The sequence below is a fragment of the Jaculus jaculus genome, chromosome 13, assembly GCF_020740685.1.
Source record: "Jaculus jaculus isolate mJacJac1 chromosome 13, mJacJac1.mat.Y.cur, whole genome shotgun sequence".
Classification (NCBI taxonomy): Eukaryota; Metazoa; Chordata; class Mammalia; order Rodentia; family Dipodidae; genus Jaculus; species Jaculus jaculus.
Genome location: NC_059114.1, coordinates 22,202,037 through 22,229,336, shown reverse-complemented (window position 1 = coordinate 22,229,336; position 27,300 = coordinate 22,202,037). Strand labels below are relative to the sequence as shown.

At 45.3% G+C, this 27,300-nt stretch overlaps 1 protein-coding gene and 1 pseudogene across 9 annotated transcripts; one reads left to right on the top strand and one right to left on the bottom strand.

The window, feature by feature from the left end:
- Window positions 1-1,829: 1,829 nt before the first annotated feature.
- LOC123454213 lies at window positions 1,830-3,341 on the bottom strand (annotated as a pseudogene).
- A 15,517-nt stretch (window positions 3,342-18,858) lies between these two features.
- On the top strand, window positions 18,859-26,989 carry LOC123454153 (sperm motility kinase 2B-like). Of its 9 annotated transcripts, none has more exons than XM_045132732.1 (7): window positions 18,859-18,903; window positions 19,167-20,044; window positions 23,355-25,247; window positions 25,346-25,488; window positions 25,737-26,116; window positions 26,365-26,466; window positions 26,717-26,989. In XM_045132732.1, exon 3 carries the CDS (start codon window positions 23,365-23,367, stop codon window positions 25,045-25,047), a length of 1,683 nt encoding a protein of 560 aa, XP_044988667.1. In that variant the 5' UTR covers window positions 18,859-18,903; window positions 19,167-20,044; window positions 23,355-23,364; the 3' UTR covers window positions 25,048-25,247; window positions 25,346-25,488; window positions 25,737-26,116; window positions 26,365-26,466; window positions 26,717-26,989. The 9 variants fall into 9 exon arrangements, with proteins under 9 accessions (XP_044988667.1, XP_044988669.1, XP_044988665.1 ...); XM_045132734.1 differs by having other exon boundaries at window positions 18,859-20,044; window positions 25,737-25,794; window positions 25,971-26,116; XM_045132730.1 differs by having other exon boundaries at window positions 18,859-20,044; window positions 25,737-25,872; window positions 25,971-26,116.
- Window positions 26,990-27,300: the final 311 nt, after the last annotated feature.

The window sequence follows — 27,300 nt, the reverse complement described above, 5'->3', positions numbered from 1 at the left end:
TCCTGGGAAATTGAACTGGGGTCCTTTGGCTTTGCAGGCATCTCTCCAGCCCTAAACTTACAGTTATTGACTAGATATAATCCCTAGTAAAAGGGGGGGGGTGAGTGAGAGAAGGAAAAATAGCCACAAAAACTAGGAGGTGGGGCTGGAGAGATGGTTTAGTGGTTAAGGCACTTACCTGCAAAGCCTAAGCACTCATGTTCAAATCTGCAGGTTCCATATAGCCACATGCACAGTTGCGTAAGTGCGCAATGTTGTGCATGCGCCACAAGGGGGGGGGTTCATTGACAGCAGGCTGAAGGTCCTGGCACGTCCATTCTGTCTCTGCCTCTTTCTCTCAAAAACAAACAAACAAAAAACCCTAGGAGATGGGCATAGTGCTGGAAAGTGCTCTGAGAGCAGGTGGAAAATAACAGATGCCAACTGATTTATTAAGTAGGAGATCCTGCCAGTTACCAAGTCAACCAGCCGGTCAAGAAGTACACGTTCCTGCAGTAGTGGCATACGGCTGATGGAGGCAACCAACTGCTCACGGATCGGACGTGAGACCAGCTCCGTGGGGTAAACCTGTGTGTGGCTCTGCGAACCAGGCCAGAGTCCCTAGAACAAGAAACCAGCAGGCTCCAGAGAGAACCTCCACTGCTCTAACAAGAGCGGATATACACACCAATATATCCTTCTAACGACCGCTGACTGTCTGCCAGGCGATGGGCCTCCTCCGCCTCATCTGCCCGGACCAGACGTCATTATAGGGGAAGTGGTGACAAGAATCCTGCTGTCACGGCTAGCCAGTTTCAGGGAGATGGCGAGAGACACGGGTCATGCAAACCTCATAAAATCAGATCCAGTCTGCAGAGAAAGCAAGACTGAATCAGATGTCCAGCTTTCCCACCAAGGCTGGGGAGCCTCACAGAACAGGGGCGGGAGGATTGGAAGAGCCTTGGGGCGGGAGGAAATAGCTGAGACGCCATGTTTCTCCATCCCTGCAGAGACCGACTGAGGCCTCTTGGTCCCCAGAATGAATTACCAAAACCCACCCAAGACCCTCAGCAGAACTGGGGTGGGAGAGAGGGATTATGTGTGCAACCTCTTTAGAATAAAATTTACTTTTTTCAAAAAATGATAGTCAATTAGTTAAAAGCCTACAAGGAGGGGCTGGGACGATGGATTAGGGAATAAAACATTTGCCATGTAAGTGTGGGCTCCTGAGTTCAGATCCCCAAACCCACCCACAATGGGTGATTACTTTCCAGATGTTACTATGACAATGCTTTGTACCTTAACTTTTGTGACCCTAGACACTCAAATAGAAGAATATGGAAAAGGTTCCCAATAAGTCAGCTAAGCATTCAGCCTTAGAAGACAGAGCACACAGGGCTGGGGATGTAGCTCCGGAGGCAGGGTGCTTGCCCAGCATGCACTGTTTGGCTTCAGTGCACAGCACCTAATGAAGCTGGGCATAGTAGGGCACCTCTGTGATGTCAGCGCTGCGGAGCTGGAGGCAGAAGAATCAGCAGTTCAAGGTCGTCAGTGGGGCTGGGGAGATAGCTCAGTGGATGACACATTTGTCTGTAACTCTCTTGAGTACTTGAGTTCAGATACCCAGATCCCACGTAAAAGCCTGAAGCATGACAGACTCTGTCTCAAATGAAGTGGAAGGCAATGATCAACTCCAGAAAGTCATTCTCTGACCTCCCCGTGTAAACCATGGCATGTGCACGCCCGCAGTCGTACACATAACTACATGTCATATACATGCAACCACATTTTTTTTTTTTTTTAGAAATGGAAAGAAAATTCTCTTTACTCCCTTTTAGTCCCACCTGCCCTTCTAGCTGCCAGGACAGAATCAGCTGTAGGAGAAACAGTAAAGGTTCTGCTGGAAGGCTGTGAGCAGCCCTGGGGCTCCCCGAAGTCCCCCGAGCCAGGAGGAGAAGGCCACACTTGGAATGTCAGCCTTGGAGGCAGGATATGGGGAAGGTATGGTTCTGAGCAGGTGGGCATCATGGAGGCTCCAGATTCTTGTGTAGCAGTCTTGACCCACTGCCACCAGGATTCCTTCCTCCTCGTGCACATGCAGGGGAAGGTAGGTGTACTCATTCACATGGCCTTCATACTGCCTCACACACTTAGTAGCCCGCAGGTCCCACAGCTTGATCTTTCCGGCCATGTCTGATGCCATCAGGTACTGCTCCTCCTGCAGGATCCGCACAGAGGTCATCGCTGAGTCATGCCTTCCAGCCCTTGCCTTGACTTGGAGAGCGCAGATCAATGGCAAAGATCTCCCCAGATAGACAGCCATTAAACAGCAAAGGAGTCGTGACAGCAAACTGCTGGGCCAAGACATCGGTGCTGATTCCGTACGACTGCCGGTGTCCTGTCACCACGTTGGTCAGCAGGACCCTCGGGGACAAACCAGTACTGAAGCAGTTATTTGTCTGCATGTTCAGGGACCACGCACAGGACCAGGCCCCGAGGATCCGGAAACTGCAGAGCATGCCGGGCCGGTCTGCACCTGCTGGCTGCCTATTGACAAGCAGTGATGCAGGGAGCAGAGTGGCGCAGCCGGGTGTCTCTGCAAGGCCCATGAGGCACAACAGAACGCTGGGAGTCCAAGTGATTCAGCGAGGCCCAGCACACAGAGTTCACCTTGCAGTTGGTAGAGGTTTTCATGCATGTGCACCTTGAACATGGGAGCTTTCAGACCATGCAGGTCAATGATGCCATACTTGGAGCCTCCGATTTTGACATCATTCACTGTGAAGAGCCGGTCACTGTTGGTATCTGCCAGGATGAAGTTAAAGCGGTCGCTGGACAAAGCTGAGGGGTCCGAGCTCTGAATCTGGACCTTTTTCCTTTCCGTGCAGCTCACTCGCGGCTCGTGGGCTAAACGGCAATAACTGGTGATGTTGAGGAAACCCAGCTGGTTTTTCCACAGCAAGGAAGATGTATTAAATCCCATTCTAGCTACTTTCTTCTGCTTGGTCTCTTCCTCCAGCAGCTGCAATCTTTTCCTCTCCATTTCCTTGTGCTGGATACCTTCATTCGTGAGGGGGTTGCAGTTGTTATGACCAGGGAGCAAGCGGAAGTAGCGGTTCTTTTCAGGATCGAAGTAATACCCTGGTAGTTCTGGCACGGAGGATTGCCCAGCTGCACTGGATGAGGTGGAGTGGAGGGGGACTGCCATCACTGACGCGAGAATCCTGTGGGCTCTGCAGTGCCCCTGGGGTGCTGCACCTCTCACTAGAATCATGCTGTCCGAGCCCAGGGTCTGCTGGCGGCTTCTTCTCCCCTGTCTTCTCCTACCCTGCCAGCTGCTCCTATTCATTTCTGTTCCTGCCGGGACGGTGCTCCCCGCTCCCTCAGGCCCGGCCCCACAGGAGTCCCGGCGATATATTTATATTTATATTTATATTTATATTTATATTTATATTTATATATATTTGGTTATTTGAGGTAGGGTTTCTCTGGCACAGGCTGACCTGGAATTAACTATGTCATCTCAGGGTGGCCTTGAACTCACGGCAATCCTCCTACCTCTGCCTCCTGAGTGCTGGGATTAAAGACATTCGCGATCATGCTCAGCTACACAAATTTTTTTAAAAAAACATTAAAACTTTAGGGCTGGAGAGATGGCTTAGCAGTTAAGCGCTTGCCTGTGAAGCCTAAGGACCCTGGTTCGAGGCTCGGTTCCCCAGGTCCCACGTTAGCCAGATGCACAAGGGGGCGCACGCGTCTGGAGTTCGTTTGCAGAGGCTGGAAGCCCTGGTGCGTCCATTCTCTCTCTCTCCCTCTATCTGTCTTTCTCTCTGTGTCTGTCGCTCTCAAATAAATAAATAAAATAAAAAGTTTAAAAAAAAAACATTAAAACTTTAAACAAAGAAGCTCAAGTTCATTCTCTGCTACAAAGCAACTTCAAGGCCAACATGAGCTACATGGGAACTCATCTCAAAAAAGAAGTTAGGAGAAATCACCAGTGAAGATACTCAACAGTGGATGCTGCCAGCCTTATGTTTGGCCAGCCAGGGCAAATGAGCCAACTGGTGCAATAGTGGCACATCTGTCATGGTGGAAACCAACTGCCCTCTAGTTGGACTGGAGGCCTGCTCCATGGAAGGGAATATATCCTGATACTGAAAACTTAACACAGGGGTAGTCATGAGCCCTAAGAGTGTAACATCTGCTGCTGTCTGGCTAAAAGTATATACTATGTTTATCAAACTGCCCAGTAAGCATACATAACATTTAGTTAAAAAACTAGGTGAATGTAAGCCAGGTGTGGTGGCGCACACCTTTAATTCCAGCACTCTTGAGGCAGAGGTAGGAGGACTGCTCTGAGTTTGAGGCCACCCTGAGGCTACATAGTGAATTCCTGGGCTAGAGTAAGCCTCTATCTCAAGACCACCCCAAAAAAAGAAAGAAAATACAAAAGGAAAAAAACTACAAATAATGTCAAATAAATGAAAAACAGAAAATAGAGAATAACAAAGCTGAAAAAAATAACAGCAATTATATCGGATCCGTGTACACCACATACATGTACAGAAATTACATGTGGAATTTTGTTAATAAGCACAATTTATATGTGTTAGTGAAAGGCACAAATGATTCACACATTCACCCAGTGTTTTGTTTTTGTTTTGTTTTGCAAGGAAGGGTTCTGCTCTAGTCCAAGTTAATCTGGAATTCACTACATAGTCTCAGGGTGGCCTGGAACTCACAGTGATCCTCCTACCTCTGCCTCCCGAGTGCTGGGATTAAAGGTGTGCGCCACCACGCCTGGCTTACATTCACCTAGTTTTAACTAAATTAATCTGTAGAATCATGAAATTCCTATCAAATTCCAAAAGTTGTTCTTTTTGTATAAACTTTCTCTTGGGGCTTCTTGCCCCTGGGCAGTCGTGGTATTTTGAGTTCTCTGATGTTCTGTTCTTGGGGACCTGGCTGCACATGGGGGGCATTCAGCAGTATCCTCACTCCGACTTACCATGCAGCACCTGGAACAACAAAGATGACTACGGACACTGCCAACTGTCCCAGAGACGTGGGGGACTGATAAAATCGACAATGATGAATCTGTATTTTTTCAGGAAAAGATTAAAACAACAAGAATGTTCATATACACATACACACACACATGCACTTATATGTGTGTGAATATTTACAAAGTGATTCCAGCTACTCAAGAAGATGAGGCAAGTGTACTACAAGCTGGAGGCCCAGAGTGGGCCTTCAAACCAGCTCGGTAATGTAGTGAGACACTCTGCCACAAGAGAGAGAGGAAAAAAAGAAGAAAATGATTCCCTGCGTGCCTATACCTATAATCCCAGCATGCACAGGTGGGAGAATCATGAGTTCATGTCAGGCTAAAAGACATATCACATGCCAGGCTATCTTGGGTTAATAAGAACATCATATCCCAAAAAATAAAAGTTCAACCATTAATAGATGTTAGACAGTATAATTACAGCACCAGAGTAAGGAAAGCAGACACAGAGTTCTGGTCTAGCATAGGAAACACAGTGAAGAGCTATTATGACAAAAAAGACAGGAAGGACATCTCCTGTGACATCTTTCATGACACCAATGACCAGGGCTTATTCCTGTGACCTGGCCAGGTGAGTCTCCCTTCCCCTTCGCTGCCCCACATGTATTCCTCCTAAGCTGCAAGTTACGTCCAGTCGAAACAGATTGCAGATACAGCCGATCCGTGTCCCCATCTAGGAGGACTGTTACTCAGTCAAGGGTCTAAGAGAAGCTGAACTTCCTTAAAAGATCATCCAAATATGTTCTCAAAAACAGAGAAAAGGCTGGGCATGGTGGTGCATGCCTTTAATCCCAGCACCCAGGAGGCAGAGGTAGGAGGATTACCATGAGTTTCAGGCCACCCTGAGACTACATAGTGAATTTGACTTCTAGGTCAGCCTGGGCTACAGCAAGACCCTACCATGAAAAAAGAAGCAAAACAAACAACAACAACAAAACCCAGAGGAAAAAAGGTTGTTCAACATCATTAAGAGAATTCGCCATGAGTTTGAGGCCACCCTGAGACTACATAGTTAATTCCAGGTCAGCCTGGGCCAGAGTGAGACCCTACCTTGAAAAAAGAAAAAGAGAATTCAAACCAATACCACAATCACAAATGCTTTAAAAAGGTAGAACTTGGCATAATGATTTATGTGTTTTTTTTAAAATTATTTATTTATTTGAGAGTGACAGATACAGAGAGAAAGACAGATAGAGGGAGAGAGAGAGAATGGGCGCTCCAGGACTTCCAGCCTCTGCAAACGAACTCCAGACACGTGCACCCCCTTGTGCATCTGGCTAACGTGGGACCTGGGGAACCGAGCCTCGAACCGGGGTCCTTAGGCTTCACAGGCAAGCGCTTAACCGCTAAGCCATCTCTCCAGCCCGATTTATGTTTTTAATTCTAGCATTCCAGAGACTGAGGTAAAGTAAGTTCCAGATCAGCCTGGACTAAAGAGGGACCCTGTCTTTGCTGGGTGTGGTGGTGCATGCCTTCCTAGCACTTGGGAGGCAGAGGTAGGAGGATTGCTGTGAGTTCGAGGCCACCCTGAGACTACACAGTGAATTCCAGGTCAGCCTGAGCTAGAGTGAGACCCTACCTCGAAAAACAAAATAAATGAGAGAGAGACACCTTGTCTCAAAAAAAAAAAAAAAAATCAGAAAAATCAATGTTCAGGACTTAGCAAATTGTTAAAATCTGATTACATCCAGTGCCAACAAGAATACAGAACATAGAGCCAGGCGTGGTGGTGTATGCCTTTAATCCTTGCACTCAGGAGGCAGAGGGAGGAGGATCACCATGAATTCAAGGCCACCCTGAGACTACAGAGTGAATTCCAGATCAGCATGAGCTAGAGTGAAACCCTATCTACATAAACAAGAACAAGAACAAGAACAATACACACACACACACACACACACACACACACACACACACACACACACACACAATACAGAGCAACAGAATCTTTTCCACATTGCTTTGGGAATTGATAACATTGCCATAAAACTGCTTTAATTCTACATTATGAATTACAACAGTCACATACTCTCTGGACCATTAATTCTACACTTAAATATGACCCTGAGAAGTTATTACATGTGTCCTAAGGACAGTTACATACAGTCACTATACCATTAGATATGACACCCAAAATCTGACAGCACAAAAATACCCCTGAACAGAAGAGTGGCCTGAGCTAATGTGGGGTTGCACACAGGAGCACAGTGCGCATGCACTGAAGGGGAATACACTTCAGCAACGCCACTCAAGGGTGATCGCTCTGTGCGTGATTAACATTGCATAGCTGGGCCTGGTGGCTCACACCTATAACCCCAGCACTGGGGAGACTGAGGTAGAGGGGTGCCTATAAGTTGGCTAGCCTAGGCTACAGAGTGAGTTCTAGATCAGCCTGAGCTAGAATAAGATGTTGTCTTTAAAAAAAAAGATTACATTGTGTAAACAAGTATACATGCTAATACCACACACAATTTCATATTTTTTAGTTAACAGCTTCCATACTTACAGATAATAAACAATCATAACCCCCCACACACACTTCACAAATCCACTCTCCATCACATCTCCCTCTCTCCACTAGTCTCTCTTTTATTTTGATATCATCATCTTTTCCTCCTATTATGAGGGTCTTGTGAAGGCAGTGTCAGGTACTGAGAGGTCATGGATATTGAGGCCAATTTCTGTCTGGACGATTGCATTGTAAGGAGTCCTACCCTTCCTTTGGCTCTTATATTCTTTCTGCCACCTCTTCCACAATGGATCCTGAGGCTTGGAAGGTGTGATAGAGATGTTTCAGTGCTGAGCACTCTTCTGGATGAGCCATGAAAATCACTTTCAATCATCAGTACAGTGCTCTATAAGGTGAGATAAACTGGGAATGGAAAGCAGTGAAAACTCTGCTCTTGGGCTGGAGAGATTTCTTAGCAGTTAAAGGGGCTTGTTTGCAAAGCCTGACTTCCCAGGTTTGATTCCTTAGTAGGCACATAAATCCAGATGCACAAAGTGGTGCATACATCCTGGAGTTGTTTGCCGTGGAAAGAGGCCCTGACGTGTTCATTCATATTCTCTCTCTCTCCTCCCTGAAGTTCTCAGATGTGGAGGCTTGACAGCTGACGTAACACCACCACTAAGTTAATGACCATTTGGTAGAGTTAACATGAATAGAACAGAACTTGACCATTTAAAACAAAGACAGTATTTTCAGATATGAAAACCTTCTAATAGAAAATTTAAAATCCTTAATCTCAACACTTGGTTTCCCAGAAGCTAAGAACTTTAAAAAACTTGTAAATCTGCTTGCGTCTGAGATAAAGGGGAGCTTGACCTTGAACTCACTCGGCTAGTAACACTCTTTAAATAGCCCATGCCAGTGTAGTAATTATAATTTCCTTATCTGGAGCAAGAAATGGTGATAGAACAGAGAGCAAGCATAACGGCACTCTAACCTGGTACGTGCAGTCTTAAACAGAAAGGCCTTTGACTAGGAGAGAAAAAGGTCAGTCTCTGATCATCTGTAGGCCACTCAAGCAGTGCAGCAAAGAAGATCAGGAGCTACAGCGGGCTTTGAGCACCGAGGGAATCTCAGTGTGGGGAGGCGGGAGAGCTGAGTCTGCCTTGATCCCCGACTTCTAGTCTGCTGGTGTCAGCAACCATGGGAGACTGGGCGGGGTTGGGGGCGGGGGCGCGATCACACTTAGGACCACTGGGGCTATGCCGCTTCCCCACTCTGCTTTGAGATCGCCTTTGTTTGCGCTGACACAGGAAAGAGGAAAACTGAAGGAGAATTACACCTGTGTTGGTGGCACACCAAGGTGACAGTGTCTTGCCTTTAGACCTGTACCCAGAGAGGGCATTGCACTGTGCTTATGACACAAGACGGGGCTTGATCTGTGTCTGGCCTGCTTAGGCCATTCTACAAAGAAGCAAAGCAACTCAAGTCCACTTTAGAAAGGCTAGGGATGGTATGGCTCCTGCATGACTGCCACCCCCATGTGAAGTGGATGCATCCTACAGCATGGTCCTGACACCCCACAATGTGGAGAACAAACCCTTCCCCTCCCTACTTCCCCACAAGAAGACTAAAGTTCTCTCCCAGGCTGGAGAGATGGCTCAGTGGCTAAGGCACTTGCCTGCAAAGCCTAACGACCCAAGATTGATTCTCTAGTACCTATGTAAAGCCAGATGCACAGAGTAGCACATGCATCTGGAGTTCGTTTGCAATGGCAAGAGGTCCTGGCATGCCCATTGCCTCCCTCTCTTCTCTCTTTGTAAATAAATAAGATATTTAATAAAAAAAAAAACCCTGCAACCCCACTGAGGAGCATCCCATTGGAATGGGGACAGAGACGAGGGAAAAGAGGGTACCCACATATGATATATTGAGACGAAACATCTTGTTAATAATAATAAACATTAAAAATGATAGTAAAAATATATAAGCCAAGCATGTTGGTGCAAGCCTTTAATCCCAGCATTTGGGAGTCAGAGGTAGGAGGATCACCATGAGTTCAAGGCCACCCTGAGCCTACATAGTGAATTCCAGGTCAGCCTGAGCTAGAGTGAAAGCCTACTTTGAAAACCAAACAAACAAACTATATGTGTGTGTGCATACATACATACATATATATGTGACAATTTGCTATAAAATAAAAAGAAAGATATTGAAAGATAAATAAATAAGGACTGGAGAGATGGCTTAGCAGTTAAGGCACTTGCCTGTGAAGCCTAAGGACCCAGACTCAGTTCCCCAGAACCCAGGTAAGCTAGATGCACATGGTAGCATGTGTTTGGTGTTCGTTTGCACTGGCTAGAGGCCCTGGCTTTACCCATTCTCTTTCAAATGTGTAAATAAAAAAATAAATATTTAGAGGGAGGGAATTACCATGGGACTTTTTTTTTATAATCATGGAAAATGTTAATAAAAATTTAAAAATTAAAAAAAATATTTAAAATAATAATATTTATTTACAAGCAGAGATATAGAGAAGAGACAGAGTGGCATGCCACAGCCTTTAGGCATTGCAAATTAACTCGACATACATACCACTTTATACATCTGACTTACTTGGGTACTGGGGAATCAAACCCAAGTCATTAGGCTTTTCAGGCAAGCACCATTAGCCATTGAGTCATCTCTCCAGCCCTTATTTTATTATGTTTTTAGCTTTTTATTTTTGAGGTAGGATTTCATCTGGATCTCAGTCTGTAGTCCCAGGTTGGCCTCGAACTCACAGTGATTCTCCTACCTCTGCCTCTAAGTGCTGGCTATACACAATGACCATTTGTCTATATTCTATTGTACTGTTTGCTGCACCCATCCATCCACCCACCCATCCATTCACATTTGACTAGCAATAAGTGATCATTGAATGAATGAATGAACATCTGTAAATTCGTTCATTTAAGGACATTTGTTGACTGGTTCTATTTCCCCATTTTTTTTTTAATTTTTTTTTGGTTTATTTTTATTTATTTATTTGAGAGCAACAGACAGAGAACGAGGCAGAGAGATAGAGAGAGAGAGAGAGGGAGAGAGAATGGGCGTGCCAGGGCTACCAGCCACTGCAAACGAACTCCAGACGCGTGCGCCCCCTTGTGCATCTGGCTAACGTGGGACCTGGGGAACCGAGCCTTGAACCGGGGTCCTTAGGCTTCACAGGCAAGCGCTTAACCGCTAAGCCATCTCTCCAGCCCTTGTTTTTGTTTTTTGAGGTAGGGTCTCACTCTGGTCCAGGTTGACCTGGAATTAACTATGTAGTCTCAGGGTGGCCTCGATCTCACGGAGATCCTCCTACCTCTGCCTCCCAAGTGCTGGGATTGAATGCGTGCGCCACCATGCCCAGCCTTGGTTTTGTTTTTTCAGGTAGGGTCTCACTCTAGCTCAGGCTGACCTGGAATTGACTATGTAGTCTCAGGGTGGCCTCAAACTTATGGTGATCCTCCTACCTCTGCCTCCCGAGTGCTAGGATTGTAGGCATGCACCCTCATGCCCGGCTTTTTTCTTTTTATTTGCAAGAGAGAGACACACACACACACATACACTGGGAAATGGAATATGGGTCATTAGGTTTTGTAGGCTGCTGTTTTTTTTTTAATTTAATTTTTATTAACATTTCCCATGATTATAAAAAAAAAATCCCATGGTAATACTCTCCCTCCCCCCACACTTTCCCCTTTGACATTCCATTCTGCTGTTTTTTTAAATTAAAGATTTATTTATATTTACTTATTTGTTAGAGATAGAGAGGGGGGAGAGAAAGAAAATGGGTGTGCCAGGGCCTCTAGTCACTGCAAATGAACCACAGACACATGAGCCACCACGTGCATCTGGCTTATGTGGGACCTGGAGAATTGAACCTGGGTCCTTAGGCTTTGCAGACAAACACCTTAACCGCTAAGCCATGCTCCAGAAAAAAAAAGTCTCTACATTTGAACAACAGAAACCCTTAGGAAATATGGTACTTCCCTTGGTGGTGAGAATGAGAAATTTTTCATTTCATTTTCCACAGGGAAAATGGAATTACACATGATTTTTAACTTCTTTACTCCCTTTTCATTCTACATAAGCTCTTCCTAACAAATACCTGTTACTTTTGTGATCGTTAAGAAGCTCTGCTAAAGAGATCCCCAGAGGTCACTGTTTACTCACATCCATGTCAGAGAGGCATCCTGTCACTGTGACGGCCTTTGCTTCCCATGCAGTTTCAACAAGTGACGTGAACTTGGAGCTACATCTCCTTAGTAAATCCTAATAAGGGATAAACATGTAAGTTTTTCAAAAATTAGAAACTCTCAGGGTTGGAGAGATGACTCAGTGGTTAAAGGTGCTTATTTTCAAAGTCTGCATACTCAGGCTCAGCAGTTAAGGTGTTTGCCTACACAAAGCCAAAGGACCCAGGTTCAATTCCCCAGTGCCCACATAAGCCAGATGCACAAGGTGGCACATGCATCAATTTGCAGCAGCTAAAGGCACTGGTGCTAAAGTAAATTAAAAAAAAATTAAAAATAGTGAATTGGGGCATTTGCTTGCAAAGCCAAAGGACCTAGGTTTGATTCTCCAGTACCCATATAAACCAGATGCACAAAGTGGTGCATGCATCTAGAGTTCTTTTGCAGTGGCAAGAGGCCCTGGTATGGCCATTCTGTATCTGCTTCTTTCTCTCTCTCCTTTGAAAAAATAAAATGCAAAAAATAAAAAAAGTGAAATGGACACTCGTTTGTAGCAGACAGAAAGAGACCCTGGCACCCACACCCACATACACAAGTAAATAGAAACAAATTAGAAACTCACTGAAAATAAAGAAAACAGCTCGGTGTGGTGGCTATTGCCTTTAGTGGCAGCACTCGGGAGGCAGAGGTAGGAGGTTCACCATGAGTTCAAGGTCACCCTGAGACTACATAGTGAATTCCAGGTCAACTTTGACTAGAGTGAGACCCTACCTCAAAAAAAAAAAAAAAAAATCGTCTCTGGGGCTAGAGATGGCACAGGAGTTAAGGTACTTGCCTACAAAGCCTAATGCCCCAGGGTTAGATACCCTAGTACCCTCATAAAGCCAGATGCACAAGGTGGCATATGCATCAGGAGTTCATTTGCAGTGCCTGGAGGGCCTGGCATGCCCATTCTTTTGCAAATAAATAAAATATTTTAATAATTCATTTCTGATAATTATATAAACAGAAAACAACATAAGTAGCAATGAATTTATACTACTTACTAAACTTAAGTATGAATTTATGATTGAGTATTCATCAGAAGTCATGCAAACAAAATTCATGAAAACTTACCTTCATTTGAACCATCTTTGTCAATAATGAGATTCCATTAAGTACACTGATACTCATCATTAGCCTTCTCAACAAAAGCCTAATAGCAAGTGAATTTCAAACGATAAGATTAAATAGCAAAATAACAATGAGGAAGCCCTATTTATCAATCACCATCAGAAATAATTCTGTCTGTATTCTAAACACTTTAGTTTGAGAATGGAAAAATCATTGTTTAGTTTATGGTTTGTCAAGGCAGGGTCTCCCTCTAGCTCAGGCCGAGCTGGAACTCCAGGCTCAAGGTGGCCTTGAACTCACGGAGATCCTCCTATGTCTGCCTCCTGAGTGCTGGGATTAAAGGCACGTTGTCATCATGCCTATCAATTATTTCATTTTTTTAAAAAATTTTTATTAACATTTTCCATGATTATAAAATATATCCCATGGTAATTCCCTCCCTCCCCACCCCCACCAATTATTTCATTTTTTTAAGGCAGGCTCCCACTCTAGCCCAGGCTGATCTTGAACTCACTCTGTAGCCCCAGGCTTGAACTCATAGAAGTTATTTATGGTCCTATATCTCAACCTCCCAAGTACTGGGATCAAAGGCAGGCAACACCATGCCAAGCCCTTCTTTTACGTTAAACACAAGTTAAGTAAAAACTTGCTAAAGTATTAGTTAAATAAGAGATTATTTAAATGGAAATTAAGATCTTACATTAGTGAATAAGGTTTGCTTTGATGTTACATGAATAAGATGTAAGTTGCCACTTCTCTCCCCAGTGAAAAGAAAATTTCCTTCTTGACACAGGCAAACTATATCCACTTCAGTATATGAAAATTTAAAATCAATGTTACAAGCTTCCTTCAAAAATGCTTGCCAGGGCCGGGTGTGGTGGCACATGCCTTTAATCCCAGCACTCAGGAGGCGGAGGTAGGAGGATCGCCATGAGTTCGAGGCCACCCTGAGACTACATAGCGAATTCCAGGTCATCCTGGGCTAGAGTGAGACCCTACCTCGAAAAACAAAACAAAACAAAACAAAACAAAAGTTCATTTTCAGATGGCTGAACAATTAAGCCACTTGCCTGCAAAGCACGAAAGGTCGCACATGTGCACAAGATGGTGCATGTGTCTGTCCAGAGTTCAACTGCAGTGGCTGCAGATACTGGCATGCCAATTCTCTCTGTCTCTCTCATGCTCTCTCTCTTTCTCACTCTCTCATAAAAAGAAAAAGAAAAAAATGCTTATTTTCAGCCAGATGTTGTAGTGCTTGCCTTTAATCCCAGTACTCAGGAGGCAGAGATAGGAGGATCGTTGTGAGTTTGAGGCCACCCTGAGAGTACACAGTGAATTCCAGGTCAGCTTGGGCTAGAGGGAAGCCCTACCTCAAAAAACCAAAGAAAGTTTACTTATTTATTTGCATGTTTGTGTGTGCATGTGGATGCACACCAGGACATCCAGCCACTGCAAACAAATACCAGATGCTTGGGTCACTTGGTGCGTCTGGCTTTTCCTAGGTGGCTCAGGAATCAAACCTGTTCTGGTAGGCTTTGGAAGCAAGTACCTTTATCTACTGAGCCATAATGCCAACCAATTAATTTATTCTTAAATTTACGTTCACATGTACTTAAAGCTCTTTAACTCAAAGAATTAATTCACACATATACTAAAATTTTGATTCCCTTTAATTTTATTTACTTTTTTATTTTCAAGGTAGGGTCTCGCTCTAGCCTAGGCTGACCTGGAAATAATCACTATGTATTCTCAGGGTGGCCTGGAACTCTTGGTGATCCTCCTACCTCTGCCTCCCAAGTGCTGGGATTAAAGGCGCATGCCACCATGCTTGGCTTACTAAAAGACTTCTATGGTGCTCTGTGTTTTAAAACTATTCAAATATCTGCTGATGACATTGAAAATATAAACAAGATTTAGGAACTTGAGCATGAACTCAAACACAAAAGCTACAAAGCAATGCAAAAATGATTTTTTAAATGCGGCAAGGCTGATGCCTCAGTTGTTAAAGCATGTACCATGCAAGCTTGAATGCCTCAGCTTGGATGCCCAAGCACGCACACAACGTCAGGCACGGAGGTGAATGTGTGTAGTCCCAAGGCACAGCTGGCATAGCTGGCAGATCCCCAAAGGAAGCTGGCTAGCTAGGCTGCCACAGTGAGTTCAAGGAGAGACGCCATCTCAATAAATAAGGTGAAGAGGAACTGAAGACACCAAATAAGAAAGAAACCTCTAGCTTATATATACACAGAAACACATGTGCTCACACACATAAGAAAACATATATGCGCACACCACACACATTCAAAATTAGACATAATTTTTAAAAAATCACAATAATCTGGAAGAAAATTAAATCATTGCTTTATGCGTGTGTTTCCCCTCAGACATATGAAATCTACAGATTATCCCAGAATCCTTTGTTCTAGGGCCCAATGAAAGGACACTCAAGATTCTCTTGAAAGTAACGTAAAGTTTGTTTCTTAGAAACAATGCAGGGCTGGAGAGATGCTGTAGCAGTTAAGAAGCTTGCCTGGAAAGTCAAAGGACCTAGGTCCAATTCCCCAGGACCCACATAGGCCAGATGTACAAGGTGGCACATGTGTCTGGAGTTTGTTTGCAATGGCTGGAGGCTACAATGTGCCCATTCTCTCTAGGTATCTGTCTCTTTCTTGTTTTCTTTCTAATAGATAAATAAAAATATTTCTAAAGAATGGAATAATGAAAATGTAGCCCATAAGAAATCAATGGCATGGTAAATTTGACTTCTGATGTATTTAGTTTAATTTTTAAAGAATACTTATTTATTAACTATAAGCACTATTTCATCTCTCTAGTCCCCTCCCCCCTTTTAAATCTTTAATATCATCCTTGAGTCTACTTTTTAAAATATATTTTACTCTTCTTTTTTACTTTACTTTATTTTATTTATTTTTATTTATTTATTTGAAAGCAAAGGACAGAGAGAGAGAGAGAGAGAGAGAATGCAAATGAACTCCAGACGTGTGCGCCCCCTTGTGCATCTGGCTAACATGGGTCCTGGGGAAATGAGCCTCAAACCGGGGTCCTTAGGCTTCACAGGCAAGCACTTAACCACTAAGCCCTATCTCCAGCCCTAAAATAACATTTTACTCTTATGTGTTTATTTGATAGAGAAAGCAGGAGAGAGAGAAGAGAGAAGAGAGAATGTGGCATGCCAGGGCCGCCAGGCACTGCAAATGAACTCCAGATGCATGCACAACCTTGTGCATCTGGCTTATGTGGGTTCTGGGGAATCAAACCTGGCTTTGCAGGCTACTTAACCACATACTTAACCACTAAGCAATCTCTACAGCCCATCTCCAGCCCTTTGTAAAATTTTTTATTTTTATTTATTTATTTGAGAGAGAGAAAGGGGGAGAGAGAGAATGGGCATGCCAGAGCATCCAGCTACTGCAAACAAACTCCTTGGCTTACATGGGTCCTGTCCAGCCCTTTAAAAATATATGTATTAATTTACTTATGGGGGGGGAGAGAGAAACAGAGAGAGAAATAGGAAGACACACAGGCAGAAGTTTAAGACTTACCAAATATAAGATATAATTGAAGTGATTTGCAAATACTGTCAAGGAGTATCACTGATTGTTCGGCTAGAATTAAAAAGCCATCACTTAAGCAACATGCTTGTATCTTTGGATTTAATGAGGCCTGTGAGTGGGGAAAACATGACCAAAATTTAAATATTTTTATATAAGCATAACAATGTTTAACAATAACATCCTCATATACCCACATAACCAGCTAAGACAGGGCAAAACATGACTTTTTTCTTCAGTTTACCCATTAAGCTAGTCATCAGGTTTTTCTTTGAATGGTATATCTTAAATTCTACCAGGATTCTGGGGAAAGAGTCCAGCATAGACAGGGAACAGCAAAGGATTCTTGCATAATCCATTGTCTTCAAACAGGTGATATGTTATATGATCCATGCATTAACATGAATAAATGAATCAGGCCTCACCAGCATCTTCTTCTTTTTTTTAATATAGTTATTTATTTATTTGACAGAGAAAGGGAAAGAGAGAGATAATGGATGTGCCAGGGCCTCCAGCCACTGCAAATGAACTCCAGATCCATGCGCCCCCTTGTGCATCTGGCTAACATGGGTTCTGGGGAATCAAACCTGGATCCTTTGGCTTTTCAGGCAAATGTCTTAACCGCTAAGCCATCCCTCCTGCCCTCTTTCTTTTTAGAGGTAGGCTGACCTGAAATTCACTATGTAATCTCAGGGGGGCCTCAATCTCACAGTGATCCTCCTACCTCTACCTCCCGAGTGCTGGGATTAAGGAATATGCCACAACACCCAGTTTTTCTTTCTTTTTGTTAATTTTTTTTTCTTTATTTATTTGAGAGAGAGAGAGAGAAAGAGAGAAAGAGAGAGAGAGAGAGAGAGAGAGAGAGAGAGAGAAAGTGAGTGATAGAGAGAAAGAAAGTGAAAGAATGAGCCCGCTAGGGCCTCCAGCCACTACAAATGAACTACAGATGCATGTACCCCCTTGTGCATCTGGCTTACATGGGTCCTGGGGAACTGAACTTAGGTCCTTTGGCTTTGCAGGCATGTGCCTTAACCAGTAAGCCATTTCTCCAGCCCAAGCCTCATCCTTTTCATTTCTTCTCAAGGTAAGGTCTTACTCCAGCACAGGCTGACCTGGAACTGAAAGCCCTAAGCCGAGCATAGAAACTCCATTTTGTTAAACATCCTCCATTTTGTTCATGTACTCTTTTTCACCTCAAGTTCAAGGAATAACCAAGCTATTTCCCTGTACCTGAGCCAACCAGTAAGAAGTCAGATCCCCTCTCAGCATACCCGACAAGCTTGCCAACATCCTGGAACCAAAACAACTAGTTTCTTAGCTACAGTTACAAACTATCTCTCCACCTGGGTCCCACCAGTCCTGTTAAAGGTCACCCCAACTCCTCCCCGAAACCGTTACCTTGTTTGTCCAGCAGTTGGTTGTGGCCCTGCACATGGTGGCCTATAATCCAAACATTTGAGAAGCTGAGGCAGGACAAAGAGAAACTCAAGGCCATCCTCAGCAACGCAGGGAGTTTCAGGCCAGCATGAGTTAAGAGCCCTTGACTCAAAAAGAGACTACGAGGCTGGACACATGGCTTAGCGGTTAAGGCATTGAACTGTGAAGCCTAAGAATTCAGGATCAATTCTGCATTATCCACTTCCCCAGGACCCACGTAAGCCAGATGCACAAGGCGGCACAAGCATTTGGACATTGTTTACAGTGGCTGGAGACCCTGGCATGCCCATTCTCTCTCTCTCTCTCTCAAATAAATAAATAAAAATAAAGTTTTAAGACAGAAAAAATACTTAAAAAAAAATCTCAAGCTGGCCATGATGGCACACGCCTTTCATCCCACACTCAGAAGGCAGAGGTAGGAGGATCACAGTGAGCTCGAGGCCACCCTGAGACTGTACACAGTGAATTCCAAGTCAGCTAGACCAGAGTGAAACAAAACAAACCACATTTATCATTACAGAACGAGAGGGAGAGAGGGAGGGAATGGGTGTGCCAGGGCCTCTAGCCATTGCAAATGAACTCAGGATGTCTAAGGCTCTAGTGAGTGCTCTTACCTGCTGAGCCATCTGCCCACCTTCTATCTTATTTATTTATATTTGTTTATTTTGTTATTTTATTTGAGAGCAAGAGACAGGGAAAAACAGGCAGACAAACTCCAGATGTGCGCCCCCTTATGCATCTGGCCAATGTGGATCCTGGGAAATCGAGCTTTGAACCTGGGTCCTTAGGCATCACACGCAAGCGCTTAGCCACTAAGCCATCTCTCCACCCTGTTTTATTTTTTGAGGTGGGGTTTCATATATACCAAGCTGGCCCCAAACTCACTATGTAGCCGAGGATGACCCTGAACTCCTGATCCTCCTGCCTCCACCTCCAGATCCTGAGTGTGGGTTTTACAGATGGACAACAACACGCGAGTCTCTGCAGCACTGGAGATTGAACTCCGGGCTTTGTGCATGCTGGGCCAGCACTCTGCCCCTGCGCCCCGGCCCGGCCCCTTCCACGGTGGGTCTAGCAGCATTTCTGCATCTTGTCTTCCCTGCTGCAGGGCTAAGGAGGCGGTGGAGGGGCACAGCACTTTCTCAGCGTGCATTTGACCTCACTGCTCTCCAGCACAGCAAAACTGAACAACAACACAACACGTCACCTCTACTGGTGGAGCAAGTGGCAAATCTGTATGCTTCTTCTGAGGTCTTGAGGGCCTTGTTTCTGACGGGGCTTGTCAGGCAGGAGGTGCTCTATTGATACTAAACAGTTTGCCTCAACAGGACAGCTGACTCACCTCCCTCCCCGCCTCCCTGGTGCTCCTGGCCCTGACAACTGCCCAGCACCTCCCTGCTGAAGCTTCACAGAAGTGGGAACGCTCCCCCTCAGGACAGCAAAGACAAGTATCTTTTCTCCTCCCCTGCCCCATGTCTCCTCTCTCTAGACAAGGGAAACAAAAGACCAGGAGACACTGTGGCACAGAGGATGTGTCCTCAAACTGTGAGCTGAAGAAATCTGATCTCAGGCTCTGGATGTGACACAGAGGACGTGGTAACTTTGCAGGGATCCCGGCACCTCAGTTAGCTCTCACCTGCCAAAAAGGACTGATAACGCTCAGGTCTACGCCGGGGACCCTTGTGAGTGCCGAGTGCAGGAGATGAGTCTGCGGCATGTGAGAGGCCTGTCCACGTTTCTGAAGCGCTCACTGTTAGGCAATATTGGGGACACTGCCAGGATCCTCAGACAGCCATTTCCATCCTCAAGATCCGGATGACGCCGAGACCAGGATGTGAGCGCTCTACTTGAGAGGTGACGTCGGGAGACACCGTGGCAAGACGATGTGCAAGTTCTCTAGTCAATGCCTGTGATGGGAAGCAAGCCCCATTCCTGTTGGCACCGAGGAGCCAGCACAGCTCATAAACCCACGCAGTGCACTGAGGAGTAAGCGAGCTGAGGTTCGCACACACTCACCCACGTCACTTGTCACAGCGAAGACCAATGGAGCTGAGAGGTTTGCACACACCGACCTCTGCCTCTGTTCAGGAGCTGCCCGCTCAGGGTGTCCACTCCGACACTGCTGCCCTGACACTTTCAGGTTGAGCTGCCTCAGGTGGTGGAAAGTGAACCTTTGGGTTGAGTCTAGAAGAGTGACCGAAGACAGGTGAGCATGCCAAAGATGGAAGATGCTACCAGGCATTGGCTACTGCTCTTTCTTCTTCCCAGATATCATGTATAGTACAGTAATCACCATCTTATAGTTTCCATACGTGTGTGCATATGTATGGTGTACACATGTATGTTAATACCGTGTGAGTGCAGACAGGTGCAGGTGTGTGTACCCTGAGTTCAATTCCCACAAAGCACCTTATCAGAAAAGCAACTTACAGCCTCTTCCCTGAGCAAGGACAGGGCACTGGAAGTGGTAGAAACAAGGACGGAAAAATTTAAAAAGCAGTTTATGTATCAGCTGTCAACAGCATATTCCACTGACAACCCTGGAGACTCTGTCCTACAGGACTAGGGATAAATGCCAGGGTCACGTGGCAGGCCATGTGGCCACTCAGTATGGCCACAGCCAATATGGCCAGTCATGTTTAGCTGAATACCTTCATAGACACACAAAATGACACCATTAATATAGTGCGTTGAATGGGAAATGTTTGGGGATTAAATAAAACTATCTTAGAAATCAAACCAAGAAAGGGATCTTCACATCAACTTCTTAGATGTTAACAGACACTGGGTTGGGTTTTATGAGCAGAACACGCCGGACAGTATCAGGGAAGGGGCAGCACGTGCTTGAGACCATCACTGAGAATGAGAGGGAGGTAGCCTGGCCAGTGGAGAAACCAAGAGATCTGTGAAACAGAAGGGATCACAGGTGTCAGCGAGGAGCCCAAAGGACATGAAGCATCCTCGGGGCTTTAATTTCCCCAAGCCTCAATGTGAACCTCTGCGGCCCACCTGAACCCCACACTGTCAAGGTCCCTTCTGTGAATGTTGGTCATGGCCACCTGTGATTGGTCCAGTCCATGTTCTCTATGACCTCAGATGGGTGGGGCCATTGTGAGGTAGTCCCCCCAAAAGCAGATATAAGGAGGCCTGGAGGGCCCTGGATTTGTCCGGGCCAATAGAGAGGAGAGAGAGAGAGAGAGAGAGAGAGAGAGGATAGAGAGAGTGGACCCGGACTGAGGAGAGTTGGTGGGGAGATATTTGCGATTATTGAGAGGAGAGGAGAGGAGAGGAGAGGAGAGGAGAGGAGAGGAGAGGAGAGGAGAGGAGAGGAGAGGAGAGGAGGAGAGGAGAGGAGGCGAGGCGAGGCGAGGAGAGAGGACAGGAGAGAGGACAGGAGAGGAGGGGAGGAAGAGAGGTGAGGAGAGGAGGGTAGAGGAGGAGAGAGAGGAGGGGAGAGGAGGAGAGAGAGGAGAGGAGAGGAGAAGGTAGAGTTTATTTTTTTTGCTTTTGGCTTTTTGCCTTTTAATTTTATTTTTTTGGCTCTTTTGAATTTACTTTCTGGTTCGTTTTCTTTGGGTACGCTTTGGTGAGGGATTTCTGTTTTATTCCAGCTTGGTTTTCAGTTTTGATTTTTATTTTGAGTTTTTATTTTACTTTCTTTTGTTAAGTACATCTTTCATTTCCTTTTTTACTTTTATCTTTATTTTTGTTCTTTTGCTTTTGGCTTTTGGCCTTTGACTTTATTTTTTTGGCTCTTTGGCATTTACTTTCTGGTTCGTTTGCTTTGGGTAGACTTTGGTGTGGGATTTGTTTTATTCCAGCTTGCTTTTCAGTTTTGATTTTTATTTTGATTTTTTATTTTGCTTTCTTTTGTTAACTACGTCTTTCATTTCCTTTTTTACTTTTATCTTTATTTTTGTTCTTTTGTTTTGGCTTTTTGCCTTTGAATTTATTTTTTTGGCTCTTTGGCATTTACTTTCTGGTTCGTTTGCTTTGGGTAGACTTTGGTGTGGGATTTGTTTTATTCCAGCTTGGTTTTCAGTTTTGATTTTTATTTTGATTTTTTATTTTGCTTTCTTTTGTTAACTACATCCTTCATTTCCTCTTTTACTTTTGTCTTTATTTTTGTTCTTTTGCTTTTGGCTTTTTGCCTTTAAACTTTTTTTTTTTGGCCCCTTTAAATTTTATTTTTGTTTCATTTTCTTTGGGTAGACTTTGGTGTGGGATTTGTTTTATTCCAGCTTGCTTTTCAGTTTTGATTTTTATTTTGATTTTTTATTTTGCTTTCTTTTGTTAACTACATCTTTCATTTCCTTTTTTACTTTTATCTTTATTTTTGTTCTTTTGTTTTGGCTTTTGGCCTTTGACTTTATTTTTTTGGCTCTTTGGCATTTACTTTCTGGTTCGTTTGCTTTGGGTAGACTTTGGTGTGGGATTTGTTTTATTCCAGCTTGCTTTTCAGTTTTGATTTTTATTTTGATTTTTTATTTTGCTTTCTTTTGTTAACTACGTCTTTCATTTCCTTTTTTACTTTTATCTTCTTTGGTTGGGATTTGTTTTATTCCAGCTTGCTTTTCAGTTTTGATTTTTATTTTGATTTTTTATTTTGCTTTCTTTTGTTAACTACATCCTTCATTTCCTCTTTTACTTTTGTCTTTATTTTTGTTCTTTTGCTTTTGGCTTTTTGCCTTTAAACTTTTTTTTTTTGGCCCCTTTAAATTTTATTTTTGTTTCATTTTCTTTGGGTAGACTTTGGTGTGGGATTTGTTTTATTCCAGCTTGCTTTTCAGTTTTGATTTTTATTTTGATTTTTTATTTTGCTTTCTTTTGTTAACTACATCCTTCATTTCCTCTTTTACTTTTGTCTTTATTTTTGTTCTTTTGCTTTTGGCTTTTGCCTTTAAACTTTTTTTTTTTGGCCCCTTTAAATTTTATTTTTGTTTCATTTTCTTTGGGTAGACTTTGGTGTGGGATTTGTTTTATTCCAGCTTGCTTTTCAGTTTTGATTTTTATTTTGATTTTTTATTTTGCTTTCTTTTGTTAACTACGTCTTTCATTTCCTTTTTTACTTTTATCTTTATTTTTGTTCTTTTGCTTTTGGCTTTTTGCCTTTGAATTTATTTTTTTGGCTCTTTGGCATTTACTTTCTGGTTCGTTTGCTTTGGGTAGACTTTGGTGTGGGATTTGTTTTATTCCAGCTTGCTTTTCAGTTTTGATTTTTATTTTGATTTTTTATTTTGCTTTCTTTTGTTAACTACATCCTTCATTTCCTCTTTTACTTTTATCTTTATTTTTGTTCTTTTGCTTTTGGCTTTTTGCCTTTAAACTTTTTTTTTTTTGGCCCCTTTAAATTTTATTTTTGTTTCATTTTCTTTGGGTAGACTTTGGTGTGGGATTTGTTTTATCATTGATTGGTTTCCAGTTTTGATTTTTATTTTGATTGTTTATTTTACTTTCTTTTGTTAGCTACCTATTTCCTTTACCTTTTACTTTAACATTTTCTTTGGTATTCGTAGCTCTGCTACGATGTCTCTGACGGAGGAGACCCTGTGGTCTCAGTACGAGGACCTGGGCGTCATCGGCACGGGCGCCTATTCGAGCGTCCGAAAGGCTCGCCACCGCTCCACAGGAGTCACGGTGGCCATCAAGGTCCTGGAGAAGCGGCGGAGAATTCGCGCAGTTCTACAGGAGGTGGAAATAATGAAGATGCTGGCACACCCCAACACGGTGTCGCTATTTCAGATAGTTGACACGAAAGACAACGTCTACTTAGTTCTAGAGTTCTGTCAGAATGAGCTGCTGGAACACATCTCCATGAAGGGCTGCCTGCAGGAGGACGAGGCCCGCCGGATGTTCAGACAAATCATAGATGCCATCTTCTACTGCCACAGCCTCGGCATAGTGCATCAAGACATAAAGCCGGACAACATCATGGTGGACGACGGGGGCAAGGTCACAGTCATAGACTTCGGCCTGGCCAGCCGGTTTTGGCCAGGACAGATGCTGCGCAAGTTTTGTGGCACGTACAAGTACATGCCTCCAGAAGCTATCTCTTTCGAAGCCTACGACGGCCCGAAAAAGGACATGTGGTCCCTGGGGGTCCTTCTCTACTACATGGTGACCGGGACCATCCCTTTTAACTCCGACGTGCGCGGGAAACTCTGCCTGAAAATCATAACGGGGGATTACAAGCTACCCGAAGGCCTCTCGGCTGAATTAAAGGACCTCATTAGGCAGTTACTGACAGTAGATCCAAAACGCAGGCCAACAACTCAAATTAGGACCCACCCTTGGCTCCAGCAGGGCCAAGGGGGTTCAGATAATCCCAAACCACTCCCTAGAGAGCTGGACAGGAACATCATATCAGCCATGGGATTCATGAAATTCAACGAAGACAACATCCTCAAAGCTATCCAGAAAAACAAGTACGATGAGATCATGGCCACGTACCTCATTTTACAATCCCAGAAACAGGACACGATGAGGCAGAAGGCTGAAGACAAGCCTGTCTGGCCAGGATCGACGCCTTTCCCCAGCACCTCTGAGCCCGCTGCCTTCCCGATGCCCCCCAAGAGGAAACATCCCGAGCCTGGCTTCCGCACACTGTCTCTGGGCTTATCGGCATCGGAACAGCCTGAGGACAGGCAGCGGGCAGAGCATGAGGAGTTCAGCAGTGCCAGTCTACCCGACCTGTACACATCCCGGCCAGAGAAGAGGACCACTGCCAAGCCGCGTCCTGAACGTGCTCGCCCCTACACCGCTGCAGCCTCCCTCTGTCCCGGCCCCGGTCCACAGCTCCCGCAGAAGGCAGGGCCTGTGACTAAGGACCGCCGTCCCAAGGCCCCGCAGCACACCATCAGCCCCAAGGCGAAAGAACGCAAGCTGGCAGCATCAACCCAGGGCAGCCAGGAGCCAGGGAGGTGGCTGGAGCTCCCGCAGCCGACGGCCAGCACCGCGGAAGGGGACACTGAGCCCGCGAGCCGGGGCCTGCGCAGCTGCCTGAAGGCCTTGCGGGGCAGGATCCAGAGCTGCCTGAGCAGAACGTTTCACCGCCGGCCCGCCTGGACCCGCCACCTCTTCCAGAAGCGCGTGTCCCCACAGCAAGCGGTGGACATCAGTGCAGACGATGACGACCCCGTCACGCCAGAAGACACAACCTTGTGTATACCGTGTATGCGTGGCCGAAGAGGCAAGATAAGACCCTCCTGAGCAGTCATCATGGGACCCTCTTCTGCCAGCTCCCCTCTCCTTGCTGCTCCTCCTGCATCCGCTTCTCCCAGAGCCTGGAGAGAACACATGGCCTGTCTCCACAAACCACCGTGCAGTCTGAGGGGACGTCCTGTCAACTCGGACCCACCCTGTATTCTCACATGAAGTTCTGTCTCCATAGACCCACAGTGTGGTTTGAGGTGACGTTCTGTCTCCACAGACCCACCACGCAGTCTGACATGACATCCTGTCTCCAAAGCCCCACACTGCTGTCTGACGTGATGCCCTGTCTCCACAGACCCACCATGCAGTCCAAGCTGATGTCCTGTCACGACAGACGACCCTCCTGCAGTGTCCCGCGATGTCCTGTCTCTAGAGGGCCACCAGGCAGTCCTATGTGAGGTCCTGTCTCCACAAACCCACCCTGCAGTATTACATGAGGTAATGTCTCCACAGATGCACCCTACAGTCCAACAAGACGTCCTGTCTCCACACACCTACCATGCAGTCGATGTGACTTCCTGTTTCCACAGACCCACCATGCAGACCAACTTAACTTCCTGTCTGCACAGACCCACCTTGCAGTGTGACATTATGTTCTGTCTCTAGAGATCCACCTTGCAGTATTACATAAGGAAATGTCTCCACAGACCCACCATGCAGTCTAACATGACGTCCTGTCTCCACAGACTCACCGTGCAGCCTGACGTGAGGTCTTACCTCCACAGACTATGCGCGCAGTCTGAGGTGATGTCCTGTCTCCACACACCCACCATGCAGTCCAATGTGACATCCTGTCTCCATAGACCCATCGTGTAGTATGAGGTGACATCCTGTCTCCACAGACCCACCCTGTATTCTCACGTGATGTCCTGTCTACATAGACCCACTGTGCAGTCTGAGGTGACATCCTCTCTCAACAGACCCACCATGCAGTCTGACATGATATCCTGTCTCCAAAGACCACGCCCCCGCTGCAGTGTCACGTGATGTCCTGTCTCTAGAGAACCTCCAGGCAGTCCGATGTGAGGTCCTGTCACCACAAACCCACCCTGCAGTATTACATGAGGTAATGTCTCCACAGACACACCATGCAGTCTGACAAGACGTCCTCTCTCCACACACCCACCGTGCAGTCGACGTGACTTCCTGTCTCCACAGACCCACTCTGCAGGCTGACATGACGTCCTCTCTGCGCAGATCCACTCTGCAGTCCTACGTGACATCCTGTCTCCCCAGACCCACCATGCAGTATTACATGATGTCCTGTCTCCACAGACTCACAGTGCACTCCAATATGATGTCCTGTCTCCACAGATCCACCCTGCAGTGGGACATATTGTCCTGTCTCTAGAGACTAACCAGGCAATCGGATGTGAGGTCCTGTCTCCATAGACCCACCTTGCAGTATTACATGAGGTAATGTCTCCAGACGCACCATGCCGTGCGACAAGAGGTTCTGTCTCCACCCACCCACCCACCGTGCAGTCCGATGTGACATCCTGTCTTCAGAGACCCACTGTGCAGTCTGAGGTGACATCCTGTCTCCACAGACCCATAGTGCACTATGATGTGAGTCCTGTCTCCACAGACCCACCATGCAGTATGATATGACTTCCTATCTCCACACATCCACCATGCAGTCTCGCATGATGTCCTGTCTCCACAGACCTACCCTGCAGTCTGAGGTGATGTCCTTCCTCCAAAGACCCACCTTGCAGTATGACGTGATGTACTGTCTCCAGAGATCCACAGTGCAGTCCGAAGTGATGTCCTGTCTCCACAGACCCACCATGCAGTCTGAGTAGACGTACTGTGTCTGTAGACGCAACATGCATTCTTAGATTAGAGGGTTTGTATATGCAGACCCACCATGCAGTACTGACGTCCAGTTTCCCCAGACCCACCAAGCAGTCTGCCATGACTGTACCCATGAAAAGTCACATGCAAAGCTGCTCATGCAACTGGAGTTTGTTTGCAGTGGCTGCAGGCCCTGGTGCGGCCATTCTGTGTCTCTTCTCTGCTTACAAATAAATAAAAACATTTCAAATTTATATACACTTATGTATGCATATATAAACTTAAAGACAGAAGAATAACTATGAATCTGGAACAAGGATATAACTGTGAGCACTTTTGAGAAAAAGCAGTCAATTTATAAAATGCCAAGACAAGCCACGCCTGATGGTACAAGGCCTGCAGCTCCAGCTACTTGGAAGGCAGAGGCAGAGGGATTTAAAATCTCCAAGCCTC